The sequence below is a fragment of the Pholis gunnellus genome (assembly GCF_910591455.1).
Source record: "Pholis gunnellus genome assembly, chromosome: 5".
Lineage (NCBI taxonomy): Eukaryota > Metazoa > Chordata > Actinopteri > Perciformes > Pholidae > Pholis > Pholis gunnellus.
In genome coordinates, this window is record NC_136531.1 from 4,739,745 (window position 1) to 4,765,172 (window position 25,428).

The 25,428-nt window shown below is 42.0% G+C and overlaps 1 protein-coding gene across 1 annotated transcript; it reads left to right on the forward strand.

Moving 5' to 3' along the window:
* Positions 1–2,626: 2,626 nt before the first annotated feature.
* LOC306696685 (heterogeneous nuclear ribonucleoprotein L-like) lies at positions 2,627–18,851 on the forward strand. Its single transcript, XM_079160356.1, has 13 exons — positions 2,627–2,933; positions 10,622–10,740; positions 12,653–12,890; positions 13,189–13,285; positions 13,555–13,640; positions 13,798–13,870; positions 15,368–15,427; positions 15,546–15,802; positions 15,920–16,041; positions 16,268–16,466; positions 17,368–17,425; positions 17,615–17,713; positions 18,723–18,851. Exons 1-13 carry the CDS (start codon positions 2,745–2,747, stop codon positions 18,776–18,778), a joined length of 1,653 nt encoding a protein of 550 aa, XP_079016482.1. The 5' UTR covers positions 2,627–2,744; the 3' UTR covers positions 18,779–18,851.
* Positions 18,852–25,428: the final 6,577 nt, after the last annotated feature.

Consider the following 25,428-nt stretch of genomic DNA (forward strand, 5'->3'; position numbering starts at 1 on the left):
TGTTAGCAACGACCTCTTTTCATGCTCGAATACCTTCAGCTCCTGTCAACCACAGACCTTATTTTAGGCATCTAACCACAAACCCATTGACTTTGAGACGAATGAGCATTAAGTGCAGTTATTTAGGACTCAGCAGCACTCTACCACATGCCTGCAGGAAGTCAGATGGAGATAGTTGGAAGATAAGACAATAACAAGCAGGCAATAATACAATGTGTAGAAGTGGAAGCAAAGAAAACACTACAACATGAATGTTGCTGATGCTCAGGGCATGCTTCAACAATCAGCTTATATTAATAATTGAAACGTCCACAAGGGTTTTGTTATAAACATGCTGTGTAGAGACATTTCATATAATAGTATAATAATAAAAGCCGACCCCGCGCAACAATTCAGCATGTACATTTTGTTTGGAATACTTTTTAATTCATGAATTTAACCTATAATGGAGTATTTTTTACAGAGCCTTGGAGAGGCCATAGAGAAAAAATATGCATCTTGAGGCCACAATTTACTAATTTGTATGCATATTTTATTTGTTCCCTTAATTTAATTCAATTGTTCCCTTCTTTTGTTTAGTTTGTGCTCACAAGATAAGTGTCTATACAGAGAGCCAGCAGAGTGAAGCGCTCTGTGTCTAACTGGCGTGGGACAGCATGAAATCAATACTGAAAAACAAATCTGTGTGAAACTGAACACACACACACACACACACACACACACACACACACACACACACACACACACACACAGGTCACCTACGGCCACTCTTGATGTCACAGACACATGGCTGTCTTTCCAGAAGAAAATATTTTTTTATCAAGATGTGTGTTTGTTGTTGTTGTAAAAGTCCTAATGAAACAAGGAGATGTCGCCGCATGGAAGTTTCTCACTGCCACTGCACACAATCTACACCACCATTTTATTTTATTTATAGAAAATCTCATTTCCAAGCCAGGACAAAGTGCTTTCCAAGGAAATCCATAAGGGCTACTACTTTCTAATTTTGTAGGGGGGGCTAGCGAGCCAACTTTTCATGGCCGAGCCATAAACCCACATCAGATATCTGTTTTCATTGTTTCTGACATGTGTGCAAAGTTTCACGAGTTTTCGAGCACCCAGCCCACTAAAAAAGCAACTTCCTGTGTCATGGCGGATAATGCATCGCCACAGCAGCAGCGTTCAATAAAAACTCACAATCTTCACAATTAATCATGAAGGTCTTGAGGCCCTTCTGGACCACATTTGGTCGCTTATAATCTTTGAGAAATGTGCGTGCTGATTTAAAACCACTTCCTGTTTCATGGCCAATCGCGCAAAATGGCCACCACGGTATGGTCGTTCCATAAAAACTCAAGATTTTGATAACTTTTTTATAATAACGGCCTTTAAATTGTTCTGACTAAATTTGAAATTGATCTAATTAGTTCTCTGGAGGACTGCGTTAAAGTATAGTGCCTTAAAAAGTTGGAAGAAAACCCTCAATGGCTCAAATTCAAAATGGCTACTTCTTGTTGGGTTTTTAGTATACCTCCAAGACACGGTTTTTAATGTATTGTTACATATTCCTACTAAATGTCAAACCTCGAGGTAAAACGCACTGCAGGGGGCTACTCAACAGAGAGCGCTATTGATCCATTTTGCAACGCCTCTGCATAAAAACTATGTCAGCTATGTCAGTCGGTTGTAAATTGTTTTGCAGCTTCAGATGTTCACATTGATACCGCAGAGGTTTACAGAATGTCAACATAACTATAACGTGTAATATATAGGATGTTCTAATGCAAATTGATTCATAGTAATGAAATATACAATCTTCAGATGCTGAGGTGCAGCAGTTTAACAGATGTGCTCCACCTGGAGGAAGCAGCTGCAGAGAGACGACCGACTCTGTCCTCATTTGAGTCTCGCGTCAAGCAGAAAGTAGCACATCTCCTCGTCTCTTCTCCTTCAGTTCAGACTTCAGTCGGAATGATTTGAGACTAGTTAAGTTTTCAGCTCGTCATTGATGTAAGTGCATTTACTCAAGTAGTGTAAGTTCAAGGCATACTGGTACTTTACTGGGGTATTTAACATTTTGTCTAGGCTTTCTAGGCCTGCTTCTCAGGGGGAGGTATTCAACTTTTTACTCCTCTACATTTATTTGATGTATTTGATTTTACTGACATATAATCAAGAAATAAAAGCTTTAGAGGCTTTCCTCATATGAAAGTGGACATGGTTTCATTTTTTTAGCTCCTTGCCCAATTTTTTTGCATTTAAAAAAAAAAGAAGCAAGCAGACACTAGAGGCTGCTGCAGTGATGCAGTTTAAAATCATTGAGCAGAACAGATGATGTTAAAATCACCTCTCCACTGCAGACAGAATCAGTTTAGATAATACAAGCAAAACCAAATAATCAGTCATCATCTCTGCACGTGGTCTAAGCTAATCCAAATATGGTAATAATGACGCTGAATGTGAGCGTCTGTGTTTTGCTCTTTTGACATTGTGGCGGAGTGAGTATATTTCCTATCTATAGAGAGAGAGGAGAGGAGAGAGAGAGAGAGAGAGAGGAGAGAGAGAGAGAGAGAGAGAGAGAGAGAGAGAGAGAGAGAGAGAGAGAGAGAGAGAGAAGGAGAGAGAAAGAGAGAGAGAGAGAGAGAGAAAGAGAAAGAGAGAGAGGTTCAGTCCTGGCAGGTGTTACCGTCTCTTCCTCCGTTAAACCGACCATCTTCATCCGTGAATTCACCGTCTCGTCCGTGATGGAGGAGAGAGAAGACAGAGGAGGAGGAGGAGGAGGAGGAGGATACCACCGGGCAGCCAAGCGGCTACGGACGGAAGAGGAGGCCGGCGGAGAGGAGCTGGAGGACGGGGAGCAGGACTCCGCCGGAGAGGAGGCAGCGGGGAGCGGCGGCACCGAGAGCAGGAGCCGCAGGATCCGAGGGACGAAGGTGGGGAACAGCTTCTGTCAATCCTGCTGTTGAAATCTCGCTAAGAATATTAATAATGTATGTATTATGGACAAGTTTCCACTAATTTACCTTTAACAAAAAACAAACACACACAAAATAATTCCCTCTGCACTTGTTCTCAGTATTCAAAAATATTTTAAATGAAATTAGTTCACTGTAGCTACAAATGACAGAGAGGTCTAAGTTTGCAGAATAAAGCCCTGACAATAAAGAGGCATTAAACTTCATGCAGCATTAATAGATGTATCGTTTCCTCAGGAGGAGCTTATTTGGGGATGTTTTACAGCCTCTACGGAGTCACAGTGGGTCATTTAAGGGTTTAGCAGAGGTTTTGAAGATGCTTGTTCATGGCGTTCTTTCAGAAATGTTCTCTGCTGCAGCGTCATGTTTCTGGAGAAACCTTTTTTTGTTATTATTTTAAAATTAAAAGCTTTATAAGAGATGGGTTTAGAAGGCTCAATGAGCTTCATGTAGGCTATAGGAAGGTTTAAATGTTCTGGAGGAAGTGCAGATCATCACAGTTGGCGGTTCGAATAGAGCTGCTATCGGTCCGATACTGACTCAAATAGCTGGATCTATATCGGTACTTATCGACCAATACCCAAACAAACAAACATTGATTTGTTTTTCATGTAACTTGCATACTTCAGTAACGGCACTTCTGTCGTTATTGTAACGCAAACAAGGATCTTTTCCTAAACCTTATTGGAGGCATGGACATTTTTCACTTTGTTTCGACCTGTAGACCAACAATCAGCAGATTAATCGTTGATGAAAACAATCGTTAGTTGCAGCCCTAGTGGACGTAGCCACTGTGACGTCACCCATTGGTTTGTAGACAGCTGTTTTGAAGCCTTGGGTTTTGCATTTTTGCTGTCGCCATCTTGGTTTTTTGGAGCCAGATGTGACCGAATTTTGGAAGAGAGGGTGGAGCTTGGGAGGCATACGTGTCACAACGCCTCTATCCTGATTGACAAATGAACGTGGTGGCGACCTGTCAATCACAAGGTTGCCCCGCCCCTAAAGCATACCCTGCTTCATCGTAAATTTGACTGGGGCCATACATTTCTAAATGAACATCATGCTCTATTGAAACTATTGATTGAGACCATTAACTCATGTTTACAATGTTTACTGAGGTAATAAATCAAGAGAGAAATAGGGTCATTTTCTCATAGACTTCTATACAATCTGACTTCAATCTGCTGGCCATTAGAAAGAATGCCAGTTTAACACACTTACGCATTCGCTTCAGAATTGCAGGCTACGTCTACTTTTATACAGTCTATCTATGCTGTATTCGTAATCAACCTCAACACAGTGTTTAGTTACCCGTCCAACAGCACTTCACCGAGATGCTCCAGTAAAGCTCGATGAGCCGCATGAAGACTTCTAAGAGTTGTTTTATAAGCCAGACTCCTGTAGCTTGCAGATATTTCTATATTTGTATTCTAGTATTATCTTTCATGTCCACGTGATCCGCGGCTCTGGTCCTCTGCTCGGTGGGACGTTTTGGCCTCTCTGTGAGGTTCTGGCCGTGACAGGAAGTGGCCGCACTCAGCAGGAAGCCTGGCCATCTGTTCACTTTGATAAATGTACCTGTGGTATTCTGCGAGAGTCTGTAACCTTCTCTGTGTTTAGGTTTGATCACACAGGCATTCATGCGTCCCAAGAAACTTAAAAAGGGTTTCAAATGTGGTATATGTAATGGAGGATGTTTGGTTCTTCAGGAGAAGATGATGCTACAGGTCTGATTTATATTTAGGGTGTGGTCCTTTAGCGGTTCTGTAAGAGGTTTGATATATCCTGCAGGTTGTAAAAAGGTCCTTGTGTACGTACTACGATCTCCTGCAGGAGGTTTCTAGAATGATGTAGGAGTTTCTAGAGGTATTCCGGTTCCAATGGTTCTGTGAGGTTTAAGAAATCTTCTCTGAGTTTCTAGATGCTCTGATTTAGGGATGCAGAGAGATAGATGCAATGCAATGTTCGGTAAATGTGAGTTTGTCTGCATGTGTGTGTTTTATCTTGACACACTGGAGGATGTAAGACAGTTTATTGAAGACTGATCAAACAGCCCACTGGCTGCTGGTTCCTGCCTTCTCAACTGATGAGTCAATGCTCTGCAGACATAGAGCATCATGGGACTGACAGACCACCAAGCAACAATGTTTAGACCGGCAGAGGCTAAAGTCAGTTTGAAGCTTGTTTGTGGACAGACAGACAGACAGACAGACAGACAGACAGACAGACAGACAGAAAGTCTGTCCACATCTCAACGCTACAGACCAGTTTTAACATTTGAATTATTTAAATCTGACAGCTCCTGTTTTTTTAATTAGCCTCCTCGCTGATGGAGCTAAGTGCTCTCAAACAGGACAGAACCAGATTAAAAATTAAATTAATAAAACCACCAGTAAAAGTACAGTTCCTGTCTTTCTACACGCCAGTCACACCGTTCAAACTGGTCAGTTTTAATTTACCTCCTGATGATTTGCATGTCCTGCAGTGCTGCGGTGGATTATACTATTCAGCTGTCTGCAGACTTCAGCCGACATCAAAGCACCTTTGATCTCAGGTTCTTTATGGTTTTAATATAAGAGAGTGAAGATCAAACAGAAATCACCGGTCGAGGTGTAGAACTGACCCGAGAACTGAGTTCTTCAGTAAACGGAGCGACTGATGCAGAGAATGAGTCTGAGTACAAAATGAATCACGAAATTAAACTGAATGAGTTTCTTTTCTTTATTCAGGCGGCTGGACTAAACACAACGCTGAAACAAGTTCCCTCATAAATCCATTCATCCATCCATTGATTGGTTTGTCCACCAACTGCAGAGGGGCATTCATATGAAGCAGGCTTTTACTAGAGACATGCCTTCATAACTAATTCACTCTGATTGATATTTGGTCATGTGTTAGTATGACGCCTCCTTTAAAATCTTGAATAGTGAGCCATCTCTTCTCTGATTTTGACATCAAGCCTGCTCTCGTTACATTTTTGTAACGTCATTATGCAGTTAATGCAAATGCAACACCACCTGTACCGGTATACATTTAAAATTAAAAGCCTTGAAGCATTTCATTGGACAGAATCCCTCAATTTTCTAACAGGGCATTTATTGTGAACCATTTGCAGAAACCTGTTGTGGAAAAATCATAGACCGTAAATAATAAGTGGACCTAGTTGTCGTGACATCATCTATTGGTTTGTGAACTGCCGTTTTGATGCTTTGAGTTTAGGCCTTTAGGCCGTCGCCATCTTGTATTTTTGCAACCAGTAAACGCAAGTGACCATATTTGGACTGCGGAAATGTGACGCTGTGGTAGTGTCAAATCTTCTCTAAACAGACCATCATTTACTAAATGAACATCATGCTGTACTGAAGAAGACTTGAAAGATTGAGACCATAAACTCATGTTTACAATGTTTACTGAGGTAAAAAAATCAAGAGAGAAGTAGATTCATTTTCTCAAAGACTTCTATACAATCAGACTGCTTTTTGCAACCAGAGGAGTCGCCCCCTGCTGGTCAGTCAAGACAATGCAGGTTTAGGACACTTCCTCATTGGCTTCCCTCGACAGAACTGAAGACTTGGGGACATTAACACACATTCAAGGTGGATGTATAAAAAGACCTGGATACAGCGTTGGAGTCGGGTTCCCATTCTTTCCTATAAAAGTGAGGCATGAGGCCGATGAAATTACCCGAATCTTCCAGAGATCTTTCGCACCCATGGACCCATAGAGCAAGTGCAGCAGTCAGTTAACAAAGTGTAGTGGTGTAAGGATGACCGGCTGGACCAGTGTGAGTTGCTTCTGCAGGGCATAAATTGTATCGTTACTCTAGTTTTCACTACCACTGATGCTAAACGCTGCTAAGTTCAAACTGGCCAAAAGCTTCGGCAAGAGTTTGACGGATGATTCATCCAATCTCACCTTGCACAGAAGCTGGATTCTCGCAGAATCTATCTTGCCAGGCTTCAGGTAATACGTGTGTGTCCGGTCAGCCAGAGCACGGACCAATCACGACTAACCCTAACTCAAACACCTGTATTTTTTAAAGTGCCTGCCCTTTTTTCAAATGCTTTCCAATGACTCCGTTTAAACGCACCAAATATTCAGTTTTTCTATTCCTATTCCTATCCATTTGCACGGTTAATAAAAATAAATACTCCACTAATATTCCCGTTTACATGCAGCTGAGCATATTTCGATGAACGTAAAACGACCCATGCTACATCCTCATCACTCATCCAAATCCAGCGAATCCCACGTTGACGCCATTCCGCGCTGTGTTTGACGAGTCGCTGCCCTGACATGTCATTCATCACGTCAATGTGGAAAAGTGGAACAGCAGGAGCTGCTTGTGCCATTGCTTCCTTGCCTCTAGTTTTCCCCCGGTGGTGGACTTGTTGGACCGTGTGAACACAGCCTCCCTCTTTCATTCCTTCAACCACCTTCTTGTAAAGGTTGGTGTTGCGATATGTTTGCATATCCAAAAACCTGTTGGTATCCAAGTCCTTCATAATGCTTAAAAGTAGGTGCGTTTCTCCCTCCGAGCAGAAATGTGAGCTTTTTCTTTTGCACCAGCTTTGCAAACTATTGGCTGATTGGTTTGTGTACAACGCACACGTAAACAGGAAAGAGGCCGTGTTTCGTAAAAACGGATATTCCGAATGCTAATCGGTAAATGCTCCATTCGGAATAAGGCCTAGTTTAGCATATGCAAAATATGATGTTTACATATTGTCATATTTGGAATAATAGTGGAATATCAGTGTTCATGTAAAAAAGGCCACTGACGGCTTCTCGGGTGGTTCTGTGTAACAAACCATCTGGGTCAGGTAATGCTTTTTGGTAACCTGTTGACCTTTCCTCCAGCGCCACCATGAGGCCAAACATCAAAATCTAACATCTTGATAAGTTGTCAGTAAATGTCCTGATCCCGTTCTTGCTCCTCAAAGGATGAGTTTGTTTTTTCTTTTCCTCCAGCGCCGCCTTCACGACAAATTTAAAATGTTTAGCCCCAGTGGTAAAAGTCGATAAGATGTTGTTGATAATGTAACTGTAAGGATCGCTGTAGCCTGTAGGAGGCGCTAACAGGACTTTAAACTTTCCGTGTTGCTGCAGTCTCAGTAGACTGAATACAGAATACAGTCTGTGTTTTAAACGTCAATCAGACATCACAGACCTCTGTCTGTTTACAGGAGCTGCACAGGGACAAAGCCTCAGATCTCCTCTCTGTCCACACACCCTCACACACCCACCCTAGGGGTTTATAAATGATGTATCATCCTGCCTCGTTAGCCTCGTTAAAGGCTTGTTAGCTTGCGGAGGAAGAGGAGGAGGTGATAAAGGCGAAGGCAGCAGGAGAGGTGAAGATGGGAAAGGAGGAGGAGGAGGAGGAGAATGAGAGTCAGACGAAGCTGTAATGATACAGCAGCCTGACGGAAATGAAACAACATGTCAGTGAACGCTCACACACACACACACACACACACACACACACACATGTAATAAAGACACGTGCATTCACCAAAAAAAGGCCGGTGTGAGCTGCACCTGCTCTGTACTCCTGCAGAGGAGAAAGAGGAGGAGCATGTTCTCTACTTATTGTCGTCACAAAGATAGCTGTGAACTAAAAACAAACATCCAGTCTCTGTATTGTTGACTCATGAGTATAGTCTGTAGCACCTTTTCTTCTTCCTCCTCAACGCCGCGGCGTGTTTCAACCACCTGCCTCCTGCTTGGCGTTGCTACAGTAACCGAGCCTGGCGTAGGTGCAGTCGAGTGCGCGCTCGTCTGAACAGACCACAGTCTGTAGAAATGTTTCTCAGAAGGGACGTGTTTGAGGTTAACAATTTGCTATCTCGGTTGGTCACTGCAGACAAAAATAATTTAGCCACACAAGCAAAAAATGTGAGCGACCAAGCTGCAGCCACAGTTTGCTGTCAAAGGCTTTGAACACCTGCCAGTCGAAGCAAACGTGCTTCACACTTCTACAGTCGACTGGTCAAGACGCTCCACTGTGTCGACTCTCCAGGAAAGCTGTTATTTTATAGCACGTTCCAGCTTCAAACATTTCCATCTGTGCATTACAAAAAAATAAATGTATAAGAAAGGAAAAGGAAAAAAGCACGTGTGTACAGATACATGCTTGTAGGTTAATTATAAGCATAATAATGAAACATCAACTTCAATCAACTTAAAGTATATACCATATTACAAAGAATAAACCTAACCCATAATACAAATAAATATTGAATACACATACATACATATCAAAAATAATGAAACAAACAAAGAAAATATTCAATTTAATTTAATACAAATTGAAGGATTTCGAATTTTTAAGTAAAACAAAAGGTAGATACACATGTGTATTGCTATGCATATTTGGAGCGAACGAAGCAGAATTAAATGTTGCATTGCATTTAATGACCATATTGAACCGAATATAAGACAACCATTTTGTAAGATCCAAACCCAGTTGTCATGGTTGAAGTATGTGGTTTGTTTCCAAATGTGTGTTCGCCATCTTGACAAGAAGTATGAACACACGCCGCTATGCCGTCACGACGTCGCAATGCGTCGCTAAACACAATATATCCATCAACTGGGAATACAGACCTTCCATTTGAAAGAGGGAAATGGACATTTTAAACGCTTTTTAAATCTACAGGAAACAGTTTGTACGTGTGTCATTTAGTCGGCGAAGATAAAGCGCAATGCAAAATCTGTTGGACTGATGCTGTGAGTCAGATCACATCATCTAGAGAGGTCATCAACCCAAAAGGCCCCATTCGGAGCGCAGTTTCCTGCAGGCGTTGGTGTAAAGCGTCTGAACCTGCAGCGGAAAACAGGTCAGGCTGCAAAACCTGCAGCGCTTCCTGAGTACACGTATTTTTATTGTCGCTCTGTCGACGTGAGAAGATCTTCTCACTGTAACTGATTTTTTTCTCACCCGCACCTCACTGGTGTCTTCTGCTCCACACGCCTTTAACGCCTCCTGCAACAACCCATGACTATCAATAAAAGTTGTATTATATTCTATTAACGCTCTAGACCAACGTTACTTCCTCTGCCATCGACCTCAAGATATTCTTGACACATCGAGTTTCAGATAAAAGCTAAACAAAGAGACACAAAACGGAAGTAAAAATACCAACAGCACCATGAAAAATACTGCATTGCAAGTAAAAGTCCTGCATTCTATATGTTAAAAAGTACACAAGTATTCTCAGCATCATGTAGTTAAAGTGTCAGCAGTAGAAGTACACAAGTATTATCAGCTTAGTGTAGTTAATTAAAGTGTCAGCAGTAAAAGTACACACATATTCTAAGCGCATGCAGTAAAAGTATCACCTGTAAAAGAACATAGGTATTCTCAGCTTCATGCAGCAAAAGAACACAAGTATTCTTAGCTTGGTGAAAGTATCTGTAGTAAAAGTACACAAGCATTCTGAGCTTCATGCAGTTAAAGTATCATCAGTGAAAGTACACAAGTGTTCTCAGCTTCATGTAGTTAAAGTATCAGCAGTGAAAGTACACAAGTATTCTGAGCTTCATGTATTTAAAGTATCAGCAGTAAAGAGTATCGTCACTGTACTGAATGCACCTTTCTAGTGTAGATTGTCTTCATTGTCTCAGTTGTCTTCTCTCTGCAGGACGGTGTGGAGGACAGTCACTGCATCCCCCCGTCTCCGGTCGTCCACGTCCGGGGCCTCTGTGACGCCGTGGTGGAGGCTGATCTGGTGGAGGCGCTCGACAAGTTCGGCAACATCTGGTAACAAATACATAAATTTCCATCCGCACATATTCCTTTGACTCTTCTCTCACACGCAGTCCAAAGATTACTGACACTGAACTCTTTCTCTATGTAGCAGGTAGTTTACACTATTGAGCTATCCATCAGAATAAACTCATGTTTACAATGTTTACTGAGGGAATAAATCAAGTGAGAAGTAGCGTCATTTTCTCATAGACTTCTATATAATCTGACTTCTTTTTGCATCCAGAGGAGTCGGTGGTCGGGAGAGAGAATGCAAGTTTTAAGACACTTCCACATCGGCTTGTAACCGGAGGTTTCCGCCTGATCAAAATACTTTAAAATGTGAGGCCTGATAGGGAAAAGTGTGCTATGACTTTTCTCAGATATTCACACCGCCGTTTTTCACGGTTTTCGGGTTTTCCACATACACACACATTGGATTTTGGAGTGAAGAGAGCTAAAAAAAACCACTCTTTAGGCCCATACTGACTCGCCATACTTCCAACGTAGAAAAATTATTTGAAGTTTAAAAGGTTATCAAAAATATGAACTTTATTGGGCCAAATTGGTATTTTGATAGCTAGCACAGTTATCATGAAATCACAGTTAAAGTTTCAGGAACATTTTGGCACCGTTTCAGATTTTATAATGGGTGTGTATAATGGGAGCTTGAGAATTATTCTGTAATTTTTCCCAATAATTTGCTGTCATCCCACGATTTTAGCTCTTCATACACCATTTTTATTGCAATGTCTTCTGGCAATGTCTTCTGGCAGTAGCAGCCACGCACTTTTCTAGTTGCTCTTTCTTGTTTCAGAGTCAGCATCCTTTACGACAAGAATCATTATCTCTGTCGGCATCAGTTCCGCTGCAGATGTATCAGTGTGGTGCTGTACTGAGCTCTGTGTGTGTGTTACCGCTGAGATCACAGATTGTGTTGAAGAGATCATTAACAGAGCTGAAAGAACTCTCAAAAGTGGTGATAAAAACCAAGCCATGCGCACAGCCGTGAAACATTTCTTTTTTGAAATATTCAGGAGAAGAAGACAGAGGAATGGAAGCTCTCAAATTACAGAGCCAGGATCAGTATTGAGAAATGTGACTTGTGTTTCTAATCCTTCAAGTCTGAAATATATAACTGATGTCTATGACAATTGGTCATTTGGTTAATCAATCAGCCTTACGTTGATCATTTGATATTAAAACCTGTAGAAAGCATGTTTCTGTTGACTCCAGTAATATTCAGATCAATCATCCAATCACAAACCAAGTTATAGGTTTAAACAATGGGGTCACAAGATACAGAGGGGTGGTGAGTTGTTGGACACGATAGAAAGTTATGTTATGTTGTCATGTATTTAAAAAAATGGACGGCACTTCTCTACTTCCTCCGACTGTACAAAAGAGAAGCCTTAATATCCCAGATACGGGGGCGGCCATGTTTTCTGCGCTTTAAAGCCATGAGTCTGCAGTAGTGATCGGGGGACTGGAGCCTCGGTATCAAGGCCGACCAAGGCCCGACTTAACGGAGTGATTGAATTTCTTTCCTTCCTTTTTCTCACCCGAACACAGGGCACAGCTTGTTAGCGTGATAGCCACCTAGCTGCTACGTTAGCACCACGTGACTGTTTGGCTAGAAAGACACCAACCCTAATATCTCTATGAAAACATTTAAGATCAAATTGACCCCCGTTCTGTTCCACAGACTCGCAATTCATGTCTCGGAAACATCGTCTGCGTGTCTGCTGACTCAGACCTACCTGACTCCACCTCTTTTTATTGCATCAAATAGCTAATTAAAACCAAACTTGTCATAAAACTGAACACTTGAACATACATCAGCGTGATAAGAACTACATAAAATGACAAAATGACGGAAGCTCTGTCTCACACTAAGACAAACCTGTCTCATCTGCTCTGTCGGCAGTTACGTGATGATGATGCCGTTTAAGCGCCAGGCTCTGGTGGAGTTCGAAACCGTGGACAGCGCCGAGCGCTGCGTGTCGTGCGGAGGTCGTGAGGCCGTCTGCGTCGCCGAGCAGCAGGCCTTCTTCAACTTCTCCACCAGCCAGAGAATCACCAGACCCACCAACGCAGACGACCCCACCAGCGGAAACAAAGTCCTGCTGCTGTCCATCCAGAACCCGCTGTACCCCATCACCACCGTGAGTCCAGCAGAACCCCCTCTCTCATGTTTGGAAAAGAAACTTCCTTTTACTCAGCTGCACCTCCCTCACCAGAACTTCATCCAGCCTACACTTAAATTATGTCTAATTCTTAATCTACCACATCCTCTACCTGAACAAGACCTCCACCTCAACTTCCACCATCCAACCACAAACCTTTCATGTTTGAAATAAAAAATAGAGTTGGGTTATTCTTGCTGTGTGATTTCTGCCAGTCATAAGTGTGCTCTCTCTCTCTCTCTCTCTCTCTCTCTCTCTCTCTCTCTCTCTCTCTCAGGATGTTCTCTACACCGTCTGTAACCCCATCGTTAACGTCCAACGCATCGTCATCTTCAAGCGCAATGGCATCCAGGCCATGGTGGAATATCCTGACTGTGTGTGTGTGTGTGTGTGTGTGTGTGTATGTGTGTGTGTGTGTAGTTGCACGTCAGTGGAGACAGTACTCAGATCTCCACAGTGTAAAAATACAAAATCAGCTGCTGTAGATGCAACATGATGAGAACAGAAGGGCAGAGGAGGATTAGTTGAAGTTGAGTTGAATTTGAGGAAAATCAAATTGTGGTGTTGTTTTCTCTACTCTAATTGGCTGGTTAAACTCCTCCTGGTGAGTCATCCTTAACGAGCTCGTTAACATTTGAGTCAGTGGAGGACGCTCAGAAGGCCAAACTGGCTCTAAACGGAGCCGACATCTACGCCGGCTGCTGCACGCTCAAGATCGAATACGCTCGGGTAAACACACACACACACATACACACACACACTCGCGCACCCACGGTGCTCTCGACAAACACACACTCGGGTGCATGCACACATACACACCCTCACTCTCAAGCAGCCCACGCACACACACCCACCCAGAGGTGCTGTGCTCTGTCGCCCCCTGCAGCCCAACAGACTGAACGTCGTCCGCAATGACAACAGCAGCTGGGATTACACCAAACCCTTCCTCCTGCAGCGAGGTAGGACAACACACACACATACACACAGACACACACACAGACACACACACACACACACACACACACACACACACACACAGGTGTCTCCAAGTGTTGTTGCGTCGGTTGTTCTGTGTCAGGGAGCTTTCAATCAGTTTTCACCTCGCGTTACTGACGCAAGACGCATAACGAAGGAGGAGGAAGAGCTTATTCTCCATTCCTGATTCAGCAACGTCAGGAAGTCGGTGAAGTCAGGAGAATAGCAATGCTGATAGATTTGCGAGTCTCCATTTGCATCTTGATTGATTTTATATGTAATAGCGCCAGGCGAAAAATTGGCTTTGTGTCTGGTGTGAAGACAAAGAAACACCTGAACACAACACTTTGGGTCTGGCAGAAAAACTAAAGGAAGTGAACACATTTTTTGGTTTTTGCACAATGTGTGATCATGAAAATCACGTTTGTTAAAGGGCCCGTGTGTAGGATTTGGCGCCATCTAGTGGTGAGGCTGCAGATTGCAACCAACTGAAACTTCTCCCCTGTGCTAAATGTGTAGGAGAGCTACGGTGGCAAAGGCAAAAACACGAATGGACTGGTCTATACTAAGTGTTCAGTTTGTCCGTTCTGGGCTACTGTACAAACATTTTGACCGGCTCCACTATTCGTTACATTTATATTACTATTAATGACACCTTTAATGCATTTATTATCATTATTATTAAATATTATTATATCCACTGCTGCTATCATTATTAGTATTAGTATATAGTTATTTTTCCACCATTATTATTATCATTATACGCCTAAATTGTCGTCAGACGAGAGCCGATGGGTTCTGAGATTTCATTTCAGCCAATGTTTACCGCTTCTTTTGCTCTCGACTGTTAACCTGCATGCAACCAAAGCCCGCTGTAACGTGATTGGTCAATACTACTTAGACTGCAAAACTACAAATGTTAAGCAGAACACTTGTGATTGCAAAATCTTGTCCCGTTGATTACAGATTCTGCATTCACATGCAGTCATCTGTTCAATCTGATTGAACTGTCATTACGGTGAGATTGACCTTCTGCCAGTCATTCAGGAAGTACTTCATATTCTTCGGTGAAATGATCCGAGCTGCAGTGAGAGGGGGGTTGTGTGGAGATGTTCCTGGTGTGGAGGTGAAGCAGCTCACTGAGCCTTGCCTGGAGACTCGAAGGTTAAACTGCAGTCTGAAGGTGGTTGGTGAAGCTGCTGATGCTGCTGTGGAGGCCGAAAATAGATTTTCATCGGAGAGGAAGCGTTCACTTTCACCTCCCGCTGCTCTGGCCTTATGTGGGTCAGACTCTGCTAACCCCGACCATTACAGCAAGACCCACTTCACTGTGTGTGTGTGTGTGTGTGTGTGTGTGTGTGTGTGTGTGTGTGTGTGTGTGTGTGTGAGAGAGAGAGAGAGAGAAAGAGACAGTGCTACTAGCAACAGCCTTCCTGTGAGCTCTTATTTGGCTAAGATGTCTGTGTTTGTGTGTGTTGCAGAGAGGGGAAAGGGGAGGCAGCGGCAGGCTATACTGGGAGAGCATCCATCCAACGGTTATGGTACTGTCTGTCTGTCTGTCTGTCTGTCTGTCTGTCTGTCTGTCTGTCTGTCTGTCTCATCCTGATCCCTGACAGTCCTCCAGTGTTTCTAATCCCAGAGTGTTGTGTGTCTCTGCAGGCTCACACTGCCCCCTGCTGCCTCTGCCTGGGAACTGCAGGTACAGGAGGAGCAGTGAGGAGGTGCAGGACATGATCTCCTACCCGCTGCTCCTCCCTAAGACCTCCCACTCCTACTCCTCCTCCTCCTCCTCCTCCTCCTCCTTCCTGGGCCACGGCGCCTCCAGCTCAGTCGCCATGGTGAGCGGCCTCCATCCAGACAAGATGAACTGCAGCTGCATCTTCAACCTCTTCTGTCTCTACGGCAACGTGGAGAAGGTGTGTGCTGACCCTCAGAGCGATGGGGTCATGGATGTGTCACAGTTCTGCCACCTGTCAATCATCTGGAAGAAATGATCCCTCTTACAAACCCGACATGATTGGTTGCGTTCGCAGGTGAAATTCATGAAGAGCGTTGCCGGCACGGCGTTGGTGGAGATGGGGGACGAGTACGCGGTGGACCGGGCCGTGACTCACCTCAACAGCATCAAGGTGTTTGGCAAAAAACTCAACGTCTGGTGAGTCCTGACATCTCAATAACTGCTGACCAAAATTACATGACTATGGCTGTGGATATTAATTGTCCCCAGAGGATGAATCCTAGTGATTATAGCAACCTCCTGACCTTTCTTTTTGCACCAACCATCAAGCCGAAATGTCACTGAAACATAAAAGTATGAAATAGACTGAAAGATATCCCTCCATCTATCCCCTACCCCCCCCCCCCCCCCCTTCACCCCTCAGTGTGTCCAAACAGCAGGCGGTGATTCCCAGTCAGGTGTTTGAGCTGGCCGACGGCAGCAGCAGCTACCAGGACTTCAGTCTGAGCAGAAACAACCGCTTCAGCAGCGCACAGAGCAGCAGGAACATCATCCAGCCGCCCTCCGCCGTCCTGCACTTCTACAACGCCCCGCCCACCCTGAGCCAGCACCAGCTGCACAAGGTGAGGTCACACCTGCACGAGGTGTATTATTGGTTACACATTTTGGATTACTGAGATAGATTTCTGACGAGGTGTAAACTGAGAAGAGAATGGGGCCCAGTATGGAGCTCTGAGGGACACCTTTGCTTATGAGCAAAATGCTTATGAAATAAAGTCCTTGTCGAAGGTTGATCAGTGTTTCATTTAAACTTAAATTTGATTCTGCTCCGAATCTGTAGTATTTTAATAAAACTAACATGCTATACAAGATGAGAAGATTTCTTCTCTGGTCTCTAGTTGTACTCTTGGTGGAATGAAGAAGACCACTTTGGAAACTTCAACCGAGTGCATTTCCCATAAACATGGCCATTATGGCTCTATGGATTGTGCTGACTTTGCACTCGCCACCTGCGTTTGAGTCAAGAACTCTGCAAAACGATATTTATGGTGACGAGCTAAGCGACCCTATTTCATGAATCATTTTAATCGCTTGTCTCTGAGTCTTTAAGCATGCCGTTTGGGAGGCGGACTCTCTCGTCATTTCATTCTTGCAATTCAGAAACCTGCAGGCACAAACCATATTATCTTGTTTGCTACATAGACTGTATATAACAAGTGGACACAGTCACCATGACGTCACCCATTGGTTTGTGGTCTACTGTTTTGAAGCCTCACGTTCTGCATATTGTCCGTCTTGGTTTTTGGCCGTCGCCTACTTGTTTTTTTGCATTCAGAAGTGACACGAGATGGTGGAGCTATGAAAACTCCGACGAATGTCTTTTCTACAGTTTTGCACTCGGTGACTCACGTTACCGCAGTCTTTAGAAAGTCAGGAGTGAGCAGAGGCTTATTCCGTTGGTTGCCACCAAATCCTGCACACTGTGCCTTTAAAAAACCTCTCTTCTCTGTTTCTCATCTGCAGCTCTGTACTGAATACAACGTTCCCGCCTTCACTAAGTTCAAGGTCTTCGATGCCAAATGTGAGTTTAGCCAATCACACAGCATAGAGCTATAGAAAAAAATATTACTAATGCTTATTAGATAAATTATAAATAGAAGATATATGTTTAGCTGACATATTTCAACTCAGACACATATTTTCCACTCTTCTCCTTTTTCTTCTTCCTTATCAATGCTCCCCCTCTTCCTCTTCCTCCTCATCTCAGCAGCCAGCTCCAAGACTCTGTCTGGTCTGCTGGAGTTCGACAGTAAAACCGATGCTGTGGAGGCTCTGACCGTCCTCAACCACCACCAGATCAGAATACCCAGTAAGTACTCAACTAACTGACACACACTGGTAATGCAGTGGTGACTGTCCAATAAACTATCAACCCAAGTTCGCCAGGTACCTTTTGTTTTTGCCTCACCTTGACAAACACCAAACGGTTTATCCATCTGCTCGGTGCTTCTGTGCGACCTCACTGAGACAACAAGACTTCAGGAAGATCTGCAGTCACAGCGTCTGATCTTCAAGAAATAGTTCCAGCGTGTGACTTCTTCTCTTTGTGTACAGATTAAACAAACAAAGTGTTGTGAGTGGTAGTGATTGTACAGTCTTTATGCTAAGATAAGCTGACCCATCCTGGCTCCAGCTCTGTACACAGACATGAAATAAATATCCATCAGAAAGAAAGTAAAGAAACACATTAATTAAAAAAGATATCGTTGACTGTAGGTGTGATGATGCGCTCAGCAAATCTCAATTATCTTAGATTTTGGAGTCAGCACTGTATTGATTGACTTTAGTATGTTGAAAATCAGTAAAATCGTAGTATGTTAGTTAAATCTGTACGTGCTGTCATGTGTTAGCATACTATACTCATTTTAGCATATTAGCATGCTCACTCTACCAATAAGCTCAACGCACAGCTGGGCGTTGTTTATAGGATAGTGTGAAAACGTTTTTTTTTAGAAAGTTGCTTTTCAGCAGCCATCCCTCAAGTCTTAGAAGTCCCAGTGTCTTTGAATGCACCAACAGTGAGAGTTTATAAAAACAATGGCTGATGAACTACGTAGTGCTGCTGGCTGAACTCAGGTGGTGACATCATCTAACGTCGACAGCTGATAGACACCACTAGATGTCAGGCTTCACACTGATCTGATAAGAAAACAACAACGAATAGACACAATCTCTCTGCTGGGGTGGAGGCTCAGCACACTCCATGATGTTTGCATGTAAAATAGATTCATTACGTTTATTATATCTGAATGAAAACCTTCACATCCACTGTGAACAGTGTTTATTTATATACTTGCTCTCCCTTCTCTGACCTGCAGACAGCTCCAACCCCTTCACCCTGAAACTCTGCTTCTCCACCTCCTCCCATCTGTGAGCCACAAACAAGATGGCCGCCGCAGTCGCCAGGTCCTCCAGAACGACGGGGAAGTTTTATTCTTTACAGAAAGAGAAAATGATGCAGAACGGTGGCAGGAGATTTGAGTTTTTTCCTGTGAGGTGTTTGAATGGATGATTTTATTTGTATGGTTTCTGTTTATTTGAGCATTGAGATGGAGTCGTGACGAGGCAGTTTAACGAGGAAAAGCACCTTATTGAAATGAATGAGTTAACGGTCCTGGGACCCTCCTTTAAAACATGAGTGATGCCAGCGGTCTCAGAGAAAATCTTCTGCTCCGGCTGAAATGTGAACAGACTTTTCTTCCATCAAATCCCACAAGAGAAATCAAATCGATAAATGTCTTTATCCTCCACAAAAGGCCCTCATATCCTGAAGAGCTATGAAGATATCAGCTGTCACAAATACAGAAATAGTCACATATCAAACCGCTTTTTAGAGGAGCGATGTAGTAGTTGTTGTTGTTGGCCCAACTCAGGGAGGAATCAGATATCAGAGTCTTTATGTGACAATCCTGAAATATATTTCTTTTTTTTTTATTTAAGTCATTTTAGTATTGTTGGACCAGTTTAGGATTTATTCAGTGTTTTTTCATTACGTTGACTTTAAAGTTATTTTATCATCTTAGTTGAGCCGTTAATGGTACATCAGTGTATTTTATGTCAAACTGAGCTCAAAGATTAGTAGTTTTATTTGTGTGATTGATTGAATTTAACTAATTTATTTTTATTTCTATTGTTTTAAATTCACTCTCTGGGTTTCCTCCACAACTGCTCTCCTGAATGACTTTTTAAGAAGATGGGGTTGGTTCTTGTTTACTGAGGAGCTGATCAATGTTATTATCATTTATAGTTTCCTCTATAGTTATCAGTCGGGACGTGGAAAGCACAACATTAATTGATTACATTTACAGAATAATTCCACTTTAAGGATAAAGTCCTTTTTACTTTTCCTTGTTTGATTTGTGACTTTTCAAGTAGCAATACTTTCTGTCTGTGTACTTACTAAATTCATCCTCATGTGGTTCCAGAAATTGTGGTTCAGCTGTTGGATGACAAGTTGTTTATTAGGCTGTATTTCCAGCTACTTCTGCTGCATGCAAGTTTGCAAAAAAACAAAACAAAACAGCAATTAAAATAGTACTTAGTCACGAAAGCAATTAGTGTAAATGTCATGTGTGATGGCGAAGGTTTTGGCATCACGCAACAAAACAGCTAGCATGACGCAAACTGAGCCGTAGAACTGCTAAAACCATCAACAGACTCACTGTAGCCATTTAAAATAACAATAACTTCCATAAGACTTTGAGCTCGATGCATAATAATAATAATGACTCAATGTGTTACAGAGCCACATTTGTGTTCGGATGCTAATAGTACCATGTTGGCTGGATTAACCCCAGTAGTTATTACATTTGTTAACGTGATTTTTAAACACTTTGAGCAGCACAAACTAAAATTAATTTACCTCCATTTTATTTGGGTGGAGGTTTTGTGTGTGTGTGTTTAATTCTGGGTGAACTGCCCCTTTTAAAAAAATATCTTAAAGGAAAACTTCACCCACAACATACATTTCTCACCACATGTTACGTTGAATTCTTGAAGACAACTTAGTTTTTCTCGCAGGCCTCCACGGTGAAAGGAGAATCACAAAACGTCTCGATGGAGCCAGAAACGTCTTGACGAATGAAGCAAATGGGGATTTGCGTTTAACAACAGCAAAACTGTATCAAAACATTGCAAACTCTGACACAACTCGAGCAGTTTAATCCAAGTTTCATTTTTCCAGTCGTATGCTCAGTTCTTCCTAAACACATGCATTTTGACCCAGATCTTTTTATTCAAAAGACTTTTGCATCAACAGTCTCACGCTAGCAAAGGCGTGCCACTGGTCCGTGCGAGTCCAAAGTGTTTTAGATAGTAAAGTTTTAGCAAAGATGCACGTGTTTGGGAAGTATTCAGCTTACGAGTGGATAAATGAAGCTTGGATTGTACTGCACGAGTTGTGTGAGAGTTTGTGAATGGATGTCTTGATGACTTGCTGTTGTAATATACGGCCTCCATTAATTTAATTGATCAAGACTGTTCTGGGGTTTTTGATTCTCGGTTCACCGTGGAGGCACGCGAGAAAAAACAGGTTTTCTGCAACAATTCAAAGCAACGTGTGGTGAGTAATTAATATACAGATGGACATTTTGTGGTTGAAGTATTCCAGAGTTTTGATGGTGGTTGTTTAACAGAACTATGTTTACCATTATATATGATTTAGATTGACACCAGGCGGCCAATCACAAACCAGTTTACTCTTCCCATGAATGATGATGGTCATAAAAGTTCTGTCATATTATACTGAAAAACATGTGAAACATGATCAGCTGTGAAGGTAAGCTAACTGACTGAATCACAGTTTCTGACTGTGAACTTTGTTTGTCGCTGTCTGTTCATTAAATGTTTGTTAGAGTTGTGCTGTCTAAAAAGACGTCATGTTTAACCTCCAGCTGTCCCACTTGTGTTTCCAGATGTTCAGTAGTTACCGTATTTTTCGACAATTCAGCCCTTTATAGTAATTCCTAAAACCCCTACATGTTTGATTATGTCAACAAGTCATATTTCGTTTTTTAAATGATAGTTCAATAGTATGGGGTCGAGTTTTCATCATAAGTTAACAATGTAAGAAATATGTATTCAGAAAACTACCCCTGGATCTGCCATAAACTATTTGTAACTGTATGCCACCACTTTGATTTAAAGGGCCAGTGTGTGGATTTAGTATTTTAAAAACATGAATGTCCCGAGTGTTTGGTTTATTGTTCTGTGCTACTGTACAAATATAGCGGACGCCGTTAAGAGGACTTGCTCCCTATGTAGATATAAATGGCTCATTCTAAGGATTCACAAACACAGTGATTATAAGTTTCAGGTGATTATACACTAATGAAAACGTTATGAATATTATTGTCTATTTCTGCCAATAGATGACCCTAAATGCTACACACTGGCCCTTTTAAATGTCAAACCTTTTAGTTTGGTCTTTGGCATGAAAAAAACAAAAAGACATTTAACTGTCCACATGGCACTTTGAACTCAATGCTAACATCAGTATGTTAGCATGCTCACTATGTTAATGTTTAGCGGGTATAATGTTCTCCTTGTTGCATGCAGTAAACACAAAGTGCAGCTAAGGGGAATGTCACCAGTTCTGCAGTTATTTGGTCATAAACCAAAGTATTGCTACACACTAAAATGTTATTACAAAGTTAATATAATTCATCCTCTGGGGAACATGAACGCGTGAACCACATTTCATCACAATCTATCCAAAAGTTAATATAGCGAGTTATTTAACTCAAAACCACAAATGTGAAACTAATGGTGGCGCTAGATGAAAAGCCAGAGGATCACCAAAGTCAGTAGTAGTATTAATCCTCTGGGCACCATGAATATATGTACTACATTTCATGGCACTCCAGATAATTGTTGTTGAGATATTTCAGTCTGGACCTACAGCGCTAGTGTCGCTATAGAAAATACTATCGTGACCTTTTTTTTTTAACTTTGTTTTGCACAGTGAGCCCTGTGGTCCGCAGAATAAACACTGGCCGTTTGATCTGAGCCATATGAAGTCAACATGGTGAATCCATGGATGTATTGTGATTATTCATATGTGTTTCGAACTTCTGTTGGAATTGAATGTACAGTGTTTTGGCCTAAAATTAAATACCATAATTCTGGAATCTGTGTATGATTATTTCTTTTTTAGCAGCTGGCAGCACTGAATGAAGTGCTATAATACGGTGCTGCTGTCTTTTAGGAAGCTCCAGACTCTGATTTCTGAATGCTCCGTGCAGGTTTTAGGTTCAGATACTGACGACGCTCACAGCATGAAAACAAGCAGACGCAAATTGGCGAACGTCCTGCTGAGTCTCAGTAACAGGCGGCAGGAACATCATTTGCTACAATTTTTCACTTATCAATCAAGACTCTGTAGCTGGTTTAGTGTTTTCATCAATAATTCAGAGGCCAAATTGTTTCAGATCTGAATCCTCTGTGAGGACTCTGGAGCCTCGATCCTGCTCCGCTCAACAGCAGCACAACAGCTGACTTTACTCACAGACATTTGAACTGTATCACCCTGGAAACTGCAGGTCAGAGTCTCATCTGTCCCTGACTTTTATTTGAATATTACAGATAAGTCCTGTATGTATTTAACTGTGTGAAGAGTTCATTGCATGGGTGGATTATGGTCTCAAAAATGTATATAATGCAAGCCTCCTTCAAAAATATAACCCGAGGCACACTGTAGGCTTTTTTATTATCCCACCCGGATGAAGACCTGTGTCGGTCACAACACATTGGCATTTTAAATACACGTTGCCATGTAGAATGAAGGCATCTTAATTCTGCACAAACCCTACAGTGCCTTGGATTATTTTTTCAAGGAGACTTGCATTTCCTTCCTTAGACCGTATTCCACCGATGCAACATGCCCTTCACAATATTAAATAAGCACAACCTGATAGGATCCAACGAGCACCTGTATGTGATCACCACAAAGGACCAGCAGCGCGTCTACTCCATTGTCTTTATATAAGTCCTGTATGTGTTGCTGCTCGTGGCTATTAAATAAAACGCAGTTTATTTTCTGTTGCATTGTGGTGAAGCAATTAACCAATCACAGCCCAGCCTGAAACACAAAAAGCAGGTTGCTTTCATTTAGACAATAAAGGTGTAAGTAAAAGACGGTCGAAGTCTTCGCTGCTTGTTTTAAGCTGCAATCTGAGCATGCTGTCATCAGATAACACTCGACCACACTAACGTGAAGGTGTGGAGGTGTAGTAGAGAGTGTAATCTGATTAAACCAGCTGCAGAGGACGTTCTGTGACACACAGAGGGAACGAGGGCAAAGTTTGAGCCTGCAGCCTCCTCTACAGTGTGTCTGAGACAGCTGTCCCAGCATGCACTGGGTGAGGACAGATTTACAGAAACAGGACATCTTCCCTCGACAGACAGTTTTTAGCGTGCAAGGAGGGAATCAGTTGACAGTCCACACTCAAATCCGTTGTCACAAGGTTTAAAAAACAAACAAGTTCTGCCATTCAGGCTGAATTAGGTCCGGTTTGGATTTTACACAGCTCAGTTCCCAGTTTCAGCACAACTTGTACCGTTAAAATCCCTAAAAATATTAAAACTATGCGATAACAGGTGGGCGGTGAACTAATGTGAATTTGAGCACATAACGTTAAAAATATGTATCTGACAATATAACAAATTTTCCAATCCCAACAAAATGAATCTTACAGTCAATATCTATTATTAAAAGCTGCACTAATCAATGTTTTTTATATGCTAATAAATTACATGTTTAATGTGAACAGTTCACAGAAAACTATCACATGGCTCTGCAGTCCCCTCGGCTCTACGGAGCTTTTTTAACCCTTTTGGGCTACTTTTTGCAGCCCATTTATTGTCTGGCCTATTTCAGCACATTTTTATTATTTTACAATCGGCAAATTTACTATTTTATCAGTGTTGTTTCAAGCTGCAGCAGGCAGCTGTTTTCTGATAAACCGAGGGAACCTGCTCAGCGGCAAACAGCAGACAGACACAGTTAGAGACTAGCTGGTAAACATAGTGGAGCATTTAGCAGCTAAAGAGACAGATATTATCCTCAAGAGTAGGTGGAGACCAAAAACAGAGCTTAAAAAGAGACAGTGATGGACTTATATTCATCAGATGGAGACAAACACGACTCCCAATGAATTGTTCTATAACTGCTGGATGTGTTAGTTAAGTTTGTAACTGTTTGTATACAGTTGTATAACAGTTGTATAATGATAATATGTCAGTGCTATGTTTGAACTGTTCTCTCCACCTCTGAGCTGAGACGTTTACGCTGAACTTCCCTGAGAACAAGCAGGTACGAGTGGTTTATCCGGACAAACAGTGAGATTCCTCTGATGCATTTTCTCATTGAGGGTTTCATCATTGATTCTGAAAAGCTTAAGCCTGACACTGGGACACACTGTTCCCATGATACCTCTGTACTGGCCAGCAAAGTTCAAACAGATGATTATTTTTAAAGAAAATAATTGACTCATTTACTTCAGTAGCAAAAAGTAGTAACACACTGTGAAAACACTCCACAAGTAAAAAGCTTTGCATTCAAAACCTTACTTAAGTGTTATCAGTAAAATGTAAATAAAGTAGAAAAGTAGAAGTATTAGTTGTGCAGTAAAATGTTTCCTGCCAGTGTTTTACAATTATATGATGTTTCTGGATTAATATTACTGTTGCATCAATGTGTACGTTACATTTGAGTGCTTTAGATGTTTACAGTTGTGCTATTTTTAACTCCTTTATTCACTTAAGGGTAGTTTAATCTACAGCGATGCGTCATATTCTATAGGATGTTTGTTATGTATCTTTACAAAGTCAACTTTTCATGAGCTCAGCTTTCCAGCTGATCCAAGAGGTTTTTTATACAGTTAATTTAGCTTAAAGTTAACCCACACAGTAACACTTCATCCTTCAGTTGATCACACACATTCAAAAATAACACATCTGGAGACATGTGGTTTATACTGGAAGGGAAGGGGGATGAAACATGTATGCAACAAGTAACCTTAGCTG